Source organism: Parasteatoda tepidariorum, chromosome 7 (assembly GCF_043381705.1).
Source record: "Parasteatoda tepidariorum isolate YZ-2023 chromosome 7, CAS_Ptep_4.0, whole genome shotgun sequence".
NCBI classification, from domain to species: domain Eukaryota; kingdom Metazoa; phylum Arthropoda; class Arachnida; order Araneae; family Theridiidae; genus Parasteatoda; species Parasteatoda tepidariorum.
Window position 1 is genome coordinate 845,528 of NC_092210.1, and position 16,976 is coordinate 862,503.

Consider the following 16,976-nt stretch of genomic DNA (forward strand, 5'->3'; position numbering starts at 1 on the left):
CCCCCCCCCTTACTTTGCATTTTATAATCTCTTTTTTCGTGGGTCAATGTAAATTTTTTATGATCTTTCTTACAAAAATATATATATATATATAATTTTTTTTTCAGGATAGCAGAACGTTGATGCTTCCTTGGTTAATATCTGTTTTTTCAGCAACACTTCTTGATGTTTTGGGAGCATTGTATCTAATAATAGACTCAGTAGGTAGCATTATCCTTTTTCAATTTTTAAATCTAAATATTAATAAAGCAGATAGCAGAAAAAAACATCTCGTTCTACTGTAATTGAAGTGCTTAGTAGCGAAGCATGTTAAGAAAAATCTTAATGGAAGAACATGTTCAAAAAGTTAGGAATTTGTCTTAAAAAAAATTGCTGTTTCTGGGTGTTAGGAAGAATTTTATCGAAGAACATGTTCAGTGAACCTAAAACTGGTTTTATTATATTGAACTTAACACGCTCTTCTCTTCTAATATTATTTCATAACGAGCTGTAATTTTAAAAATATTAAAGTGCATGAAATATTTTTATTTTTAAAATATGATAAACTTTTTTTCCAGAAATATCATGAATACCTGATTACTTTGTTCATCTTTGATATCATTATTCTTGGGTTAAATGTAAGTTCTTTTAACTTCATTTCTAAATTTAATTTTTTGTATAATCTTTTCATGATGAAAATATATGAATAGTAAATAATTTATGTTTAGCCAGTATTTCCTCACATGCGGGTCACTAATTAAGATTTAAGCTTCTAGCAAAACAAAACACGATTCCTCATACTTATCAATGAAATTTATAGTTTTTACAGGTTTGAGGGACCAATAATAAATTACAAACGAATAATAAGGTTTTTGATCTCCCTATGCCAAAAAAATGTTGCAATAAATTTGTAGTTTTTAACAAATAGTTCGGTAATTATGCAATAACTGCACAAAATTTTATAAAAAAACAAATTTTTTTTGTCTTACAATTTCTTTGCAATGATTCTAAAAAAATCATTTAAATAAGAAAAATTTTTTGGAGCAATTTAAAATTAATAAAAAATTTTTTTCTTAAAAAACTTGAAAAAAACTTGTTGAAAATTGTGCAATATATAAGTAATTAAAGTAATCATTTTTTGCTTCGCATGTGCACGAAAAAGTGAAAATTTTTGTTCATAATTTTGCAGTAAATCGTATTTGCCAACAATTGAAAAAAGTCCGATTTGAATATCTCGAAATTTTAAAAAGTTTCGAGCAATTTTCGAAGTAGTTTTTGTACTTTTTAAAAAGAAATTCAAATTGTTATGGTGTTTTCTATAAATATTAATTTGTATCATAAAACAAAACGAAATAACGGATGATAATACCTTAGAATAGCCGTTAATACACCGAAATATGATTGTATAAGGAAAGAAAATAAAACACAAAACGAAATATATAATGCGATCAACGAAATCAAATGAAATTTCACGTACCGAAATAGTTTTGTGTTTTGTTCTGTATTTTCTGTTATTTGCTTGATATGTTTTATTTCTCATATATATTTTACTTAATGTGTTCTATTTTTTTTAGTATTCCTCACACGATTGTATAGATATAGTTCGCTTCGGCTATATTGAAAAAATATTAGAGAGCATACTTTTTTGCGAATATAATCTTGTGAGGAAATTATATCTTTTCATTATTTTGCTTTCCACCTTTCTTATATTTATTTTAAATAATTTTTTTAAAATTATTTTTAAAAAATATCTTATTTTTCTTCTCTTTTCATTGATTTTTATTATTTTCCGCGTTTTCTCTATATTTTTGACTTATTTTATGAGTTCTATATACTTGTAACTTATGCGCAGTTGATTTTCTCAATTTTCTTCGTTCTTCTTTTTTTTCTTTTATCCTTTTTGTCTTTATTGTGCTATATTTTGTATATATATATATATAGTGGTTGATTTTTTGTAAAAAATAAAATAATGCAGTCAGTAAACGATGTACTTAATTTGCTAATTTACTAAATTTTATTTATTTTTTAAAAGATGTAATTTAATGAAAGTTCTAGTGTTAATGAGGAATTTATTTACAATATTTACATCAGATGTATAGAAAGTCTTTAAAAAATATTCAACTTTCACAATATGGAGTTGGGAAAATTTAAATTTATTCAGTAAATCAGTTAATAAATAAAATTGTTATCATACCTTTACTTTTCGTAAACTAAATCACCTTTTGACATCTATGTGAATGGCGAATCTATTTGATAAAATTGGTAGGTCCCTTGCAATTAAAGTAAATAGATTATTAAATAACAATAAAGGACAAATATGTAATAGTAAAGAGAAATAGTTTTAGCTACCATAATAGTTTAATAAAAAATGCATTAACGGGATTACGGAAGAAAAATGTTATTATTATCAATATAGTTTAAAAATGGAACTTTCTGTTCCCCTAATAAATATCCTAAGAACTAAGTAATCAAGATACCAGTCTGTAGTTTATTGAAAGAAAAAAATAGATATGTTTTCAGCGTAAGAGTTTCGGGTTTATTAATTTATTTAATTAAAAATAATTATTTTTAATATCATATATTACGTAGTGAAATTCTTTATTACTGAAAAAAAAATCTAATTTGTGCTAAGTGTTAAAGATGAGCGGTTTTTTTAATAAGTGAATTTTAACCGACATGGTTGGTATTACTTAGATTTAAAGAATTGCAAATGAATTTTTTCACTTTTAAATGAAATATTTAAGAAACTAATGCATTTTGTTTGCAATAATTTTTCTGTTGATATGGCATATGTTGATAGGACATCCTATGTTGATATGACACTTCATAGTTGCGATCCCCAGGCCACGGACAGTCTTTAAAAAAACTATTCTACTCGTATAATTTTTCATTTTATTTCTATTATCATTCCAACAAAAGCAAACAATAGGCACATTAATTACCCTGCATTTAGATTTTTACACCGTAATGCGGTTTCCATCGTTTGCGTTCGGCAACAGCAGAAAATCATTATTTTTAGATATGGTTTTTAGTATAAATCTTGAATTATTTTGTTAATTATTTCATTAAATATTTAATAATAAACTGTCAAAAGAATTAAATATTTGTTTCATGAAACATTAAGTTAAAACTCTTTCAAATATGTTAACTGAAATAATTTAGTAAACATGCCAAGTGAAATTATCTGTGATCATGTTAGGCATATTGTAGTAAACATATTGCATGAAATTAATAATGAACATGTTAATTAAATTATTTTTATTAAGCGAATAAGTTTAGGAAACGGTTTTAAGACTCTTTTTTGTTAAGACAATTTTGTAAATTTAATCTATATTATATGTAGTACAGAGATATCTTAATGCTATTTATAGTAAGTAATAGATTTGCCATTTTTTCATTCATTTGTAACATTATAATTAGAATTACTGAGTTTATAAGTGAAACCTTTTAAGTAAATCTTTTTAGTAAATATCAGCGAACACGTTTACAACTGTTAGTGAACAAGTTAAGTGAAAAAATTTAGTCAACATAATTAAGTGAAAGGTTTCACAACCTATAAAAGAAAAAAAGTTTCTGGAACATATTTGTGAGTGGCATATTAGGAACATTAGAATAACATTTACAAATTATAAAATAAAATGCAGTTTTCATTGAAAAATTGTTAAAAACGGTTAATAGCCATTCAGCATGCTCTTTTTCCAATCTTTTGAATTTCAAGGAATATTTTACTTTATTTCAATCACTCTCACTTATTAACGCAAAAGATATATATATATATATNTACTAAACATTTTTAATTGATCTTACTAAACTTTTTTATCACATGAAACGCTCTTTAATCTTAAGAGAATATATTTATTAAAAAATTTGGTTCAAAAACTTCGAAAACAGGTTTAATGTTATTACTTGTGCTAGTTATATGTTTGTGTGTGTTTTACATTTAAGTATTGTTTAAACTTCAAAGAGATACGTTAAGAATTTTTACAACGAGAAGGAAAGGATATTTAATTGGTTCTTTTAAATAGAAGCAGACATTATTTCTATTTTTTTTCCAAATACAAATCAAACAGGCAATTTCAAAAGTTTACTTTCACTGCCCTTATTCTAATTAGAATGTTCATATTATTGGTTTTCTGATGAAACAACATTCGAAAAATGATGATTGGGCACTAGAGATCAAACGAAATTTAATTTGTTTGAAGTTTGTGAGATCGAAATAAAAGTTTACATTAGATTCTCTTACAATTACTATTTATAATGCATTCAGTTGTCCCGTATTGTTTTAGATTAAATATTTCTAAGTTGAAATAACATTTAGAAAAGGGAAGTAAAATTCTTACAACGAATAATTTACTAACTCTTGGAAAAAAGAAATCCTATAATCTCAGAAAATTAAAATATTATATTTTTTTCCTAAGGAACTCGGTGAATAAAATTGTTTAAATTTCAATTTGAATAATTAGCTTTAAAAATTATTATGATTTAATCTAATAAAACTATATTTTGGCTGATAAATTAATTATGTTTTGGGAGATGTGCTAAAATCCGAATTTTATCCGATCCGCTTGAATATAATGGGGTTTATATAGAAAGAATGAAAAAAAAAAAAACGGAAATGAAATTTTTTCTCACGAAAAATATTTGTTTACATCAACAAATTAAGATGGTGTTCCTCTTACTCTTAGTAACATACAAGTATTTAAAAATCAAGAAACAAAGGGACTACGTTTGGAATTTCTACAGCCTTTATGCACTCATCGTTCAAAACTTTGAAATTATTTTCTAACCAACATTGATTCTAGACAATTACAGGAATAATTATAACATTTAGCTACCTAAATTGATCCTTAAAATTTGTAACTTTGCACGTGTTAATGCAATTATTACTTCTAAACATTCAATGATTCGCATAAATATTTAAAGACGTTACAAACTTGTATTATTATTTGCGAAAATAGATGAATAAATGTCATTTACCTAGTGAATTTAGGAATACGTCTCACTGCAACAATTACGGTTCAAATTACAGTGAAAAGTACCGGCACTTAGAGTGCCAACTTTTTTTACTACAAAAGCCACTTTTACCGTAATATTCTGTGGGACAAAAAAAAATCGGTTTAACTTTAATTTTTACAGTAATATTTACTGTAAAATTACTGATTCACAGTGAAAAAATATTATTGCAAAAATCACGGTTTAAAGTTTTACGGTAAAAATGGATTTGACGGTAAAATTTTATGAATGCTACACTCAGTGTATCAGTAGTTCTTACCCGATTTTTTTACAGTGCTGTAGCTATCTTATTTTTCAATACAATATTCCCTCAGAAAAATGTTTAGATCTTTTCTTCGTATTATTTAATTCAGAATTCGTAAGAATAATATTCTGATTGAAAACCAACATAGACCACAAAAGATCTTATTAGAGCACTTTACAATGTTTTGCGCCCAACTAGAAGCAATAAATTTTATCGTTGACTATTTATATATTAATTACACTTGATATGTATAATAATTTTCGATAAATGACTCGATAAAATTTCTTCGATTCGATAAAATTCGATTCGTAAGACTCGTTGAAATTTCTATGGTAGGCCCATAAGCCCATTGATAGCGAATCAACCTGATCCATTTAATGCATTAGGTATTAGTGAATTCAATTATAACAAAGTAAACACCATTTGTTAATAATGCTAAATAAAATTCATTTCATGAAATTTAAGAAGTTAAATATGTTGTCAGTAACAACAAAAACACTATTTAAGTTTCACTACTATTATACAATTACGCTAAAAATAAACAAAAGTACAAAATTAGTACTTTTTTGTAGTACAGGAACTTTGTTTAAACGTAAATTAATTCCATAGTCAACAAGGCTGCTTTAAAAATTCATAAATAGTACGAAATAATTGAAGTGGCCTACGCTGCCAAAATAGCCGGATCAAATTGCGTTTAAGTTTTACGGAACAAAAAATCGGATGAATCGTAATTTTTATTTAAAGTAATACTTACTGTAAAATCAATACAATTAAATAATTATTACTGTAAAAATACTGATTTTAAATTTTACGGTTCAAATCGGTTTTACGGTAAGATAGAATTTATTAATGCTGCACTCAAAGTATTTTTTACTCTAATTTATATCCGGAATGTTTTATCAGTGTAATGAATGAGGTAGTTCAAAAATAGTAACTTTTCTCTAAAATATTTTTATGTGAAAATCATAATGTAAATTTTATTAATTTTAATTTAATTGTTAATTGTTCCACTTCGAGAAGAAGTATAGGAGTCTTACATCAGACATACCCACACACGTGATCTATGACGCTAGCGCCAGGTGATCGTCAATAAACAAAATGGTGTGTCAAAGTTGAGCTTTTTTTCTCACAAAGGTTGGAATCTTAATTAGCTTTAATTAGCGTATCGCACATTGAATTTGTTGAAAAATAATTATTTCTTAGATTTATTATTTGATTAAGTATTCTATTGTAACACGTGATATATATTTTAGTTTTGTATACCTGGCAACTTCGATACATAATTAGTTTGTTTATGTTCTACATGGCTTCATGCGTTTCTTTGTGTAAGAAATATATAGTGAAAGAATTGAAATTTTTGTAAAAGGATCTTTGCATAGGAATATAGAATGTATCATTTAAGAGAATTGATCTTTGACGTGCCAGCCTTACTCGAAATGTAATGGAAAAAACAGTTGCGATCGTAAACAAATGCCAAGTTTCAACAACCAATCAGGATTGAGATACCCACACTACGTCACTTGCAGGTATCCAAGTGTAAAATTTCTTTTAATTTTTTTTTTTTAGGTTTACAGTTTGTTATGTGTTTTTACCCATTATAAGGAACTTTGTGCTGGAAGAGGCCATCCTCAAGTTCAAATAAACAGATCGGTAAATATTATACATGTTTCTCGATAAAAACCCTGTTTCTTCTCTTGACTTATAAATATTTATCTATAATCATAAAATCTTTATCTATAATTATGGAATCTTTATCTATAATTATAAAATCTTTATCTATACTTATAAAATCTTTATCTAATATTATAAAATCTTTATTTACGCTTATAAAATCTTTATCTATAATTATAAAATATTTATCTATAATTATAAAAGTTATTGTTTGGTACAGTTAAGTAATTGCAGTGCTGCACGATGAGGTCGCTTACATCTAGTGGAATTTTAAGAACCATATGCAACTGTTTCTGGTACCGTTTCCATGTGAAAACGGTACCAGATATAGACAAAAATAATTGCAAGGTACGAGAGCGTCAGCAATTTAGGACAAAGAGGCCTTTTTTGAAAATTTTAATTGTTCGAAAAGGGCGGTTTTGTTTTCCCCCTATTTACAACGATGACGATCTAAAAAAAATGCTTATCACGAAATATTTTAACTTTCGACGAAAAAAAAAGGGAATAACGGATTTTTGTAAACTTTTAAGATATGAAATTAAATAAAAATTATCCCACAAAAACATAAGCGGTAATATATTACCCGAATCATCATTTTTGTTTCTTTGCACTCACTTCTGGCAAGTCTTGAAAATGGATACTTGGGAGCTTGTCCACTGTTTTTTCATATTTGTATATTTTTTGAAGCGAATGCAGTTTTCAATTACGTAATATGGGTTTTCTGTGGTAAGTTTTTTCTCCAGTTACTCTGTGAATTCACAAATGAAAAATAAAATATTTGTGGTTCTTCTAAAGAACGCATTTGTAGGATTTTCGAAAATATTTTAATTCAAGTATATTATTTCTTCCCTTCTTCCTATGATAAATAAAATATTTGTGGTTCCTCTAAAGAACGCATTTGTAGGATTTTCGAAAATATTTTAATTCAAGTATATTATAATTTCTTCCCTTCTTCCTATGATAAATAAAATATTTGTGGCTCCTCTAAATCGCGTTTATTGTGTGGTACAATCGAAGCGGTTGGGGATTCGTAAAAAAGAGATCATAACAAACGTTTAATTATAACAAATAAAGATAATCTAAAGAATAGAATGTACTTAATGATTGCTCATTCTAATCGAAATATATTCATATCACGAATAAAAAGTTATCTGTCAGATTTAAAAAACTAAGAACTTGTGGGGAGTCAACTTACTTTTAAAATAACCATCACCATGTATAGTAAGGACAGTCATCACGAAGCACCGTATTTAGTAGTGTAGTAATTAAGAAATACCCTGTTTAGTATAGACAATCATCACTGAACACCATGTATAGTAAGGACAGCCATGACGAAATACTATGCATAGTAAGGATAGTGATTACAAAACACATTCTTAAGTAAGGATAGTTGTTACAGAACATCGTGTAAGTAAGACCAGTTACTACGAAACACTATGCATAGCAAGAACTGTTACTTCGAACTTCCATGTATAATAAAGACAGCCAGTACAAAACACTCTGTCTAGTAAGGACAGCCATTGAAAAATTCCCCGTTAAATAAGGATAGTCGCTGCAAAAATATAAAGTGAGGGCAGTCAATACGAGACACCCTGTACCAGTTACTGTGTGTGTAGTAAAGATAGGTACCGCGTATATTAATGTAAATTCAACGAAGTTTATTGGTCAATGTTTTCTCATAGATATCATTAGTGGAGTATCCTATTGAGAATCGTACACCATCCAAGAAAACGCCACTAGTTAATGATTCCGGAATGACCAACAGCAGCACCGTTTCTGCGGCGAACTCATCAGCTTTTGTAATTCAAAGTGATGCAATATCAGTAAGTGTAGTTTAATCAATCACTTTTAACAGTATTATAGCGGAATAATTACGCAGTTTATTTGACAGCTGTTGAAATATTGAAAGAGTTAATCTATTAAATATTAAATAAATTGAACAATCATAAACTTAAAATAGATTTAAAACATTCCTACGTATGCAATCGGATCCCCTTAACTTATCTGAAACACGAAAGACGTTAGAGTTACGGATGCAGAGTTTAGAATCGGTAGTAAAATAAATACTAATATTGTTTTTGTTTAAATCAAATGGTTTCTAAGGTCAACAGCAATAACTCCTTCATTATGTTTTTAGGGCAAAGTTAGTCCCAAGGGACATAATTAAAGAGGTCCTTTCTTCAACATCTTCAGAAATTAAAACATTCATTTTGGAACTATGCCAGAGTCGTGAAAACTCGCCAAATTATCATTGATACCAGTGAAGCTTAGTTAATTGTGGTAATAGGCAACATAAAGAGAAACCCTTCGCGCGGGTTACCATAAACGAGATATCCGATCCTTGAGTAGAACGAATGTTGTGACATCTTTCTTATTTTCCCCCAATCGCTTTGTTGAGTAATAAGACAGTTGTGACATTAAACATTTTTCTCATTTTTCGCCTATTGAGTAGTTCATGTTCTCTACGTCGGACTATTAAATTGATTCATGTAGGGTCCCTCTCTTTTGTATGAGGTGGCGTAATAGGTACCAAATATTTTAATATAAGAACAAAATAGATTTTTTGGAATCCCTGAAACAGAGTATTACCTTCGGTTTTAACTATTTGAGGGGGGGCACGGGATAGCCTGGTTGGTCGAAAGTGAGTTCAAATCCTGCCGGCAGAAGGATCTCTGTGTATTAAATGATGGCTAATCAAGTTAAATCTGTCGAGGTCAAAAAGTCCTCCAAGTTACCATAACAAATCAATATCTCAGGGAGTACTGAATTGAAGATTGATTGTTCTCTGGTTCAGGTCAAAATTACAACCTGTGAATGAATGAATGGAGGGTGATTGGGTCCTCCTTGTAAAAAGGGGTGGGGCGTGTGCTTGGTTGAGATCGTAATCGTGACCATAGCTGGCGCCACTGAAAGGCAAAAAATGCATCTTTTGCCTTAAAATTCGCTTTATTTCCCAAGCAGGCTAGCTGATATTGGCAAATGGCATAAGTAGAGCCCTGATGGCTCAGGGGATAGAGCGTTTGGCTTCCAGTGAGTTGAACCGGGTTCGAATCCTACCAATGACTGGTCGATACGAATCCGCATCCGGCTGGCACCGACCACAGTGCTGACGTGAAATATCCTCAGTGGTAGACGGATCACGGGTTAGAGTCTCTTTGACGTCAGGCTAACCTTGGGAGGTTCTCGTGGTCTTCCTCTCCATATAACGCCAATGCGGGTTAGTTCCATCAAAGAGTCCTCCACGAAGGCAAAATTTCTCCCAATACTTGATCCAGAAGTTCTCTTGTCTTCTGGATTGGGTTCAAAATTACAACGCTGCAGAGTTGAACATTAGAAGTCATAAACCCAAAAATTTCGTCGTCTGTTCAACGACGGTTATAAAATAAAAAAATAAAATGGCATAAATAACAACAATTATTCGAGGACTAATTTAATCACTTTTCAAGGCAGTTTGTTGCTCTTACCTCCCTTTGTATAACCTTTTTTGCTGTCTGAACTGATCGAAATTTTGGTAAAAAGTCTGAAACGTTAGTCAAAATACCAAACCAGCATGCGGTAGATTAGTACACATTTTCCTCACAGATCAAGGCAGAGATGTACGGTGCTAGTATACGCTACTTATAGTAAGTTACGGCAAAATGAAGAAAAAAATTCAACAAATCATTTCTCTTTGAGGAATATAAATGAGCTTCACTAAAACGAATGATGGTGTAAACTAGCGTTGATTTTTCGGAGAGTGTTGGTACTTTAAATTTGATAAAAATACATATGGATTTTAGTATATATCTCTTTCACCAATCTCCTTATTTCTGCAACATACTAAAAATTTATCTGCCTAGACATATTGCTTTAACGCATAAACACGAAATATTTTTCAGGATACATCAATCCAATTTAAAAACATTGAGGACATAGATTTTACTGAAGAAGTGTCATCTAGTGGTTGCCATAGAAACAGTCAGACAAAATAGCATTTCTAAGGAGCGAAGTGACATATGGGAAACAAAGAGGAGCTTATGTAAGTTTGCAAGTTCAAATTTTTAACCGACAAATTTAGCTATAAATTCTTGAACTTAAACTAGAATTAATTAATTTAATTTAGGAATCGAAATAAAAATACACGATACATAGTCACGTGATTTAGAATATAGCCCTGGGCAATCCTTTAAATTTTATTTTAAATTGTAAGTTTAAAATCCATTTGGCCCTTTGGCGATTCCTGTTGGCGGAACAAATCACGATACGGAAATATCTTCACTCTCTCTCTCTTTCTCAAATGAGAATAGGGTATTGATTCGTTAAATATTAAAATTTATCAGAGGATAGAGCACCCGCCTCCCAAGGAGGTCACTCGGGTTCGAATCCCAGCTTTAGTTGGTCAATACGAATTCTGAAACAGGATCGCACCGACCACAGTGCTGACGCAAAATAACCTTAGTGGTAAATGGATCATGGGTTAGAGTCCCCTTACTGTTATCTTAACCGAAAGAAGTTTTCGTAGTTTTCCTTACCCTGTAACGCAAAATCTTGTCAGTGCCATCAAAAAATTCCTCAACGAAGGCAAATTTCTACCAATACTTGATCAAGGATTTTCCTTGTCTTCTGGATCTGTTTTCGGATACGGAGTTGAACTGCTTATTAGGACTAAATCTCTACAACTTTCTAATTTTCTTTTCCACCTGGTTAACGTTGTTTTCAAGAAAAGAACTCTAATTTTTTATCCTGTAGACATTTTACTATACCTAAATACTACTTTATAATTTTATCTTGAAGCCTTCAAAATTTTAGAAGGATACGATTTTTTTTGCATCCTGTCTATAGTTCGATTGTATATTATTTAACGTTATTATTCGACATTATGAAAATGAATCCCAAATAATTGATAAAAGTTCGAGATCAATAATATATGCCTTTATTCAAATCTGATACTTTATAGGTGTAAGAGTATGGTCATATTGGAAATCTCAATTTTGTTTCACCTTCGGAAATAGTTTTCCTCGAATATTTATTGATTTATTTGTAATTTTTTTAAAGGAATCAGAATTTTAACGGGACATTTTTCTGCTCCTACTAAGATGATTTAAAAATTGAAAAATAGATTTCTTCCTTCGAAACCAATTTCGAACGAAAATTTCAGAACTTTTCTGCGCTCTACTTTTCTATAACCAGAACAAAAATATTCTTCCTATCTAAATGGATCGTTATGATTCGATTATTTATTTTCTAAGAAAATGTTAGTGGAAAATATTCTTTTTATAGAGTATAACAAGTTTTTTTTTCTGTTATTTTTATTTTTTTATTATGAATGAAAGCTTTTATATTTGCAAAGTAAAATCTAGGACAATAATAGATACGACTATGGAATGTTGGGATTTATAAAACAAGGGTCGAGACCAGAGCGTGCAATTTATGCCATCGTAAAGATTTTTCTGTATTGTATTTAATAAAAAGTCGGAATTTTAAACATTGTCAAATATCTTTGATATTTTTAAACTTTCATTTTTTTCAAACTATGCGATGCATAAGACGATTGCAAACTGTTTTCAAAAATTCATATCAGGAAAATGATTAACGTAAAAATAGAACAACTCTAGTAGGTAATTCATGTAACAGAACATAATTTTCCCTTCCCACAATTCTTGTGTTTATTTCAAACGGTTTTCAACAGATGACTCTGTGAGTAGTGATCCTTTATTTTTCGGAAAAAGAGTGAAAAAACATCCGAAAGTTTTCAAATTCTTTAAATAAATGCAGTTTGCGTTAAAATATTCTCGAAAATTTGCAGTCACAATCACATGTCATAATTGGAAGAAGAAACTTGAATACATCAAAACACAATGGAAAAATAAATGCAGCGATACCTAGCGAAAAACTTTGGTGTTAGAATCAAGTACATTTATCGTCTGTCACGTGAATTAATTTTAAAAGAAATCGTTTTGTTTCCCCATTTATAGTTTTCCTGTTACATGTTTTTGTTAACCTTCAGTCTCGATGCATAACTGGATACCTTTTTTATGTGCATGTTGTCTGATAATTACAAAATCATTGTTGCTGTAACCGAAGTACTTAAAAGTTTCTACTAGAAAAGTTTTCATATAATTGATAAGACAACTGTAATTCGAAGATATTTTTATCTAGATGGCGCAACAAGTGATTTTCAAAATAGCAAGCGATGTTTAAATGATTCCGAAATTAAAAATGAACTTAATGACTAAATGTTTAAATGAGTACGTTAAATGACAACGAAAAACTAAAATTCAGGTGATCAATTTTCCGAATTATGCTAATTAAAGTTAAATAAACTTTTAAATTAAGTCAAAATTTGATAAAAAAAACTGCAATAATCTAAAAAGTACGTTATAAAGTACGCAGAAGCCACAAAAAACTCTTTCTTTCCAATAAGGCTGAAAGCATTTTACATAATGTCGATGGCGTAAAATAGAACAGAGCTTCCCCACTACTATGCATTTAAGTATAGTTTGTCTGCGGTAAAAACTCCCCCGGTCACAATGTCTGAGACCGTCTGCTGCTATCAAAACGAGAATAGCGCATTTTAGGGAGGGTAGCTTTTCTTCACTCTAGGGCTAACACAATAGCTCGAAGAAAAATATTCCCTTTCTCTCACAGAGCAGACCGAGCCAAAAACTGTCCTAAACAATGACCCTACACCCCTACATGAAATAGTTATACCTCGTTACCATTGTCACCGCCCCTGGTCCAGACGAATGGATAGGGTAGTTTTTACTTTAGACAAACCATTTATTAGTGGGGAGAGCTGTTCTGTGGGAAAGCACAGTTAAATTTCACTATGCATAAGATGTTCGATGTTTTTGTTCCATTTTCAGATTTTCTTGTAATATTTGGTTTCATGGAGATGATATAGCGTAGCTATACCGTCAGGGAATAGAAACAACAACAAGAAATATTTGGTGTTTAGGAGAATTTAAGGCAAATACCATTGCAATCTGACTGGAAAGTAACACGGTGTAACAAATACTTAACATACAACTAATTATTTAACACTATTATTCAAATTATTACTTAAGACTATCTAGCAAAATGAATTATTATGTATGACCATGTTGCTGATTTAGATAAAGAAATACTCGCGTTTTTGGTACCCCGTCAGAGAAATAAATAAATAGGTTGACGAATTTTTAAGCCAATATAAAATTTTAAGTTTATTTAGGTATAAATCTTAGTTTTATAAAATCATAATTAAGCATTTTTCTTTTATTTTAGATGCTAAAAATATATACCGATATTTTATCAAAAAATAATCTACTGGGGAAAAAAATCTTCGCTATCTGGACATTTTTACGAAACTAGGTTTTTTGCATCCATGCGGAAATGATGATGAAGAAAATAAAAAAAATTTTTTTAAATCAAATTCTGCTTCGTTGCTAGAGCACAACGTTGTTATTTTTTTTCCTTTCTAAAAGCTAAATTTTCTTTCCTAAACAGCATTTTCTTGCTAAAAAAATACCTCAACGGAATGTGTGAAAAGTATTTAGGTATATTTTTCTTTACTGGAAAGATATATTATTTTTTCAACATTTCATTTCATTTTTTTTTATAGAAGAGCGCAACTATTGGTTTGAAAGTATCGTCCGATTGGAAGTTGGATGGGAGAAACGTGTAGACGGAGGAACGAATCAAATTGAAGCAATCATTATTAATTGTCATTGTCAACAAGGAGCTTATATTGTAAATTGAAATTTAGAATTGTAAATAAAGCACAATTTTCAATCCAATATGCCTTTTTATAAAGATACATATTTTACATTATTATAGTAAGTTCCTAAAATTAGTTTCTTACATTAGGAGACTTTATTGTTGCTGTTGTTGTTAATTTACGTCGCACTAGAGCTGCACAATGGGCTATTGGCGACGGTCTGGGAAACATCCCGGAGGATGATCCGAAGACATGCCATCACAATTTTGATCCTCTGCGTAGGGGATGGCACCCCCGCTTCGGTAGCCCGACGACCTGTGCGCGAAGTCGAGCACTTTACGGTAGCACAGTTTAACGAGGACCAATACCGCACACCCTCGGTCCCTACGCAGACTTATCCAAGTGGTCACCCACCCTCACACTGACCGTAGTCAGTGATGCTTGACTTCTGTGATCTGCTGGGAACCGTGTCTTAACGATCAGTCCACTGCGGGACTTAGGAGACTTTAAAGAAATACAACTCTAGTCCTTATTATTGAAACGTAGACAATGATTAATTATAGGTGGTTCTACTTATAACTACCCTATGTTTGTTTTCAAATGTGATTAACTGGCTGACGAAGAATCAGAAGTAAATTACTGATTTATTAATTAGGTAAGTTAATTTTTTTGTCGACTGATTCGTTTATTTCAGTCTTGAAATAACCCAGTCTCGCATTGGACTGATCGTAAAAACACGATTCCCAGCAGAACACCTAAGTCGAGCATTGCTGGCTGTGGTCAGAAAGTGGGTGGGTGACCACTTTGATCAGCCTGCGTAGGGACAGAGGGTGTGCGGTATCGATCCTCGTTAAACTGTTCCATCGTAAAGTGTTTGACTTCGCTACCAGGTTGTCGGGATACAAAAGCAGGGGAGTCATCCCCTCTGCAGCGGATCAAAATTGCAATGACGTGTCTTCGGATCCCCCTCAGGGATGTTTCCCAGACCATCACCAATAGCCCATTGTGCGGGCTCCAGTGCGACGTACATAAAGTATCTACTTACCTACATATATGCAGATTTTTGTGCTCATTAAAAAGAAAAAGTTACAAACCCGTGTCAAGTACAGCACAAAGATGAATACAGGGTTACGATGAGATTCGAACCCTTTACTTCGCTCCAGAAAGTTTTGTGGAAGGATTATTCTTCATCGAATGAAGCCCCAAGTTTTTTCTCTGAATGCAATTTGATCAAAGAACCAGAGAGGACTTATCGTAAAACATGGCTTTTAGTGGAACACCGACCGGAGTCAAGCATCATTGGCAGTGGTAAAAAAGCGGTGCGTGATAAATTTCATCAGCCTGCGATAGGACAGAGGTTGCGTGGTATCGGCCATCGTTAAACCCCTCTACCGTAAAGTGCTGGACTTCACGCGCAGATCTCCGAGGTATCAAAGAAGTGCCGATGGCATTTCTTTGGAATGTGATGGTATTTCTTTGGATCTTCCTCATGGATGCTTCCCAGATCATCTCCAAAATTGCTTTGCGCATCTTCAGTGTGACATAAACAAATAATTACTACTGTTGACTTAATCAAAATGACTTATTTTGTGGCAGTGATCTTGAACTGTGACCGAAAAAATTGCAAGTCCATTTTCAAAGTCACTGAAGAAATCCGCGCTTGCAAATCTAAGTAGCCCTTCATAGAAAACCCTGACTACATAGTTTCTGAAGGGGTTTTCCTAGCAGAGCGGTATCACCCGCCAAGAGCAGTGTGAAGCGCGGAGGGGACGGGCTCGAATCCTGTTGTAACCCTGGATGCATTCTTCGTGATGTCTGTCCTTCTCCTTGACAAAGGCTTGTAAGCCTAAATTAAGCAACCAAATCTGCAAATGTATGTAATTTCATTAAAGCAATAATAAAGCATAGGGAACTAGAGAGTCGGAGATTGTGTGTTAGGGAAAAATCTTTGGAAGTTTTAACTATGTGAATCGACATCAACGAATTGTGATAAAGTAGGTCCTTTATATTTCTAGTAACGGATACTTCACCTCGGTTACTGATAAGAACTTCGTAATTTTTGTTTTCTCCCGAGTTGGGAGTTTTCGTTAGTCGAGAAAGGAACCGCCCCCTTCACCGACAGACTCTTCTGTTTCTTTGAAGGAAAACTGTAATTTACAATTTTCTGTATAACTTGGAAATGTAAATTATGGATCAGAATGAATTAATGGATGAAACTGCTGCAGAATAAAGCAGTCGTCTTGTGAAAACAAATACTAACATCCTCTTAGAATATGACTATACGATCCAAGACAAACTGACGTACGCAACGGACAATGGTCTAAATTCATACGCACTATTTTTCTCGCCACCAGGAGTTACCTCGTTTCCCAAAAAACCTTTGCAATTAAAAAC

The 16,976-nt window shown here is 31.4% G+C and overlaps 1 protein-coding gene across 5 annotated transcripts in view; it reads left to right on the top strand.

Annotated features, from left to right (window-relative positions):
* Positions 1 to 14,661, top strand: part of LOC107450514 (uncharacterized) — a 45,222-nt gene extending 30,561 nt beyond the window's left edge. The window contains exons 4-10 of one of the 5 annotated variants that reach the window (XM_071183730.1): positions 108 to 200; positions 558 to 617; positions 1,554 to 1,640; positions 6,803 to 6,886; positions 8,590 to 8,730; positions 10,786 to 10,925; positions 14,487 to 14,661. In XM_071183730.1, coding sequence (XP_071039831.1) covers positions 108 to 200; positions 558 to 617; positions 1,554 to 1,640; positions 6,803 to 6,886; positions 8,590 to 8,730; positions 10,786 to 10,878 — 558 coding nt within the window. In that variant the 3' untranslated portion in view covers positions 10,879 to 10,925; positions 14,487 to 14,661. The remainder of the gene's footprint in view (positions 1 to 107; positions 201 to 557; positions 618 to 1,553; positions 1,641 to 6,802; positions 6,887 to 8,589; positions 8,731 to 10,785; positions 10,926 to 14,486) is intronic. The other 4 variants (XM_071183731.1, XM_071183733.1, XM_043051294.2 and 1 more) reach the window with 4 other exon arrangements.
* Positions 14,662 to 16,976: the final 2,315 nt, after the last annotated feature.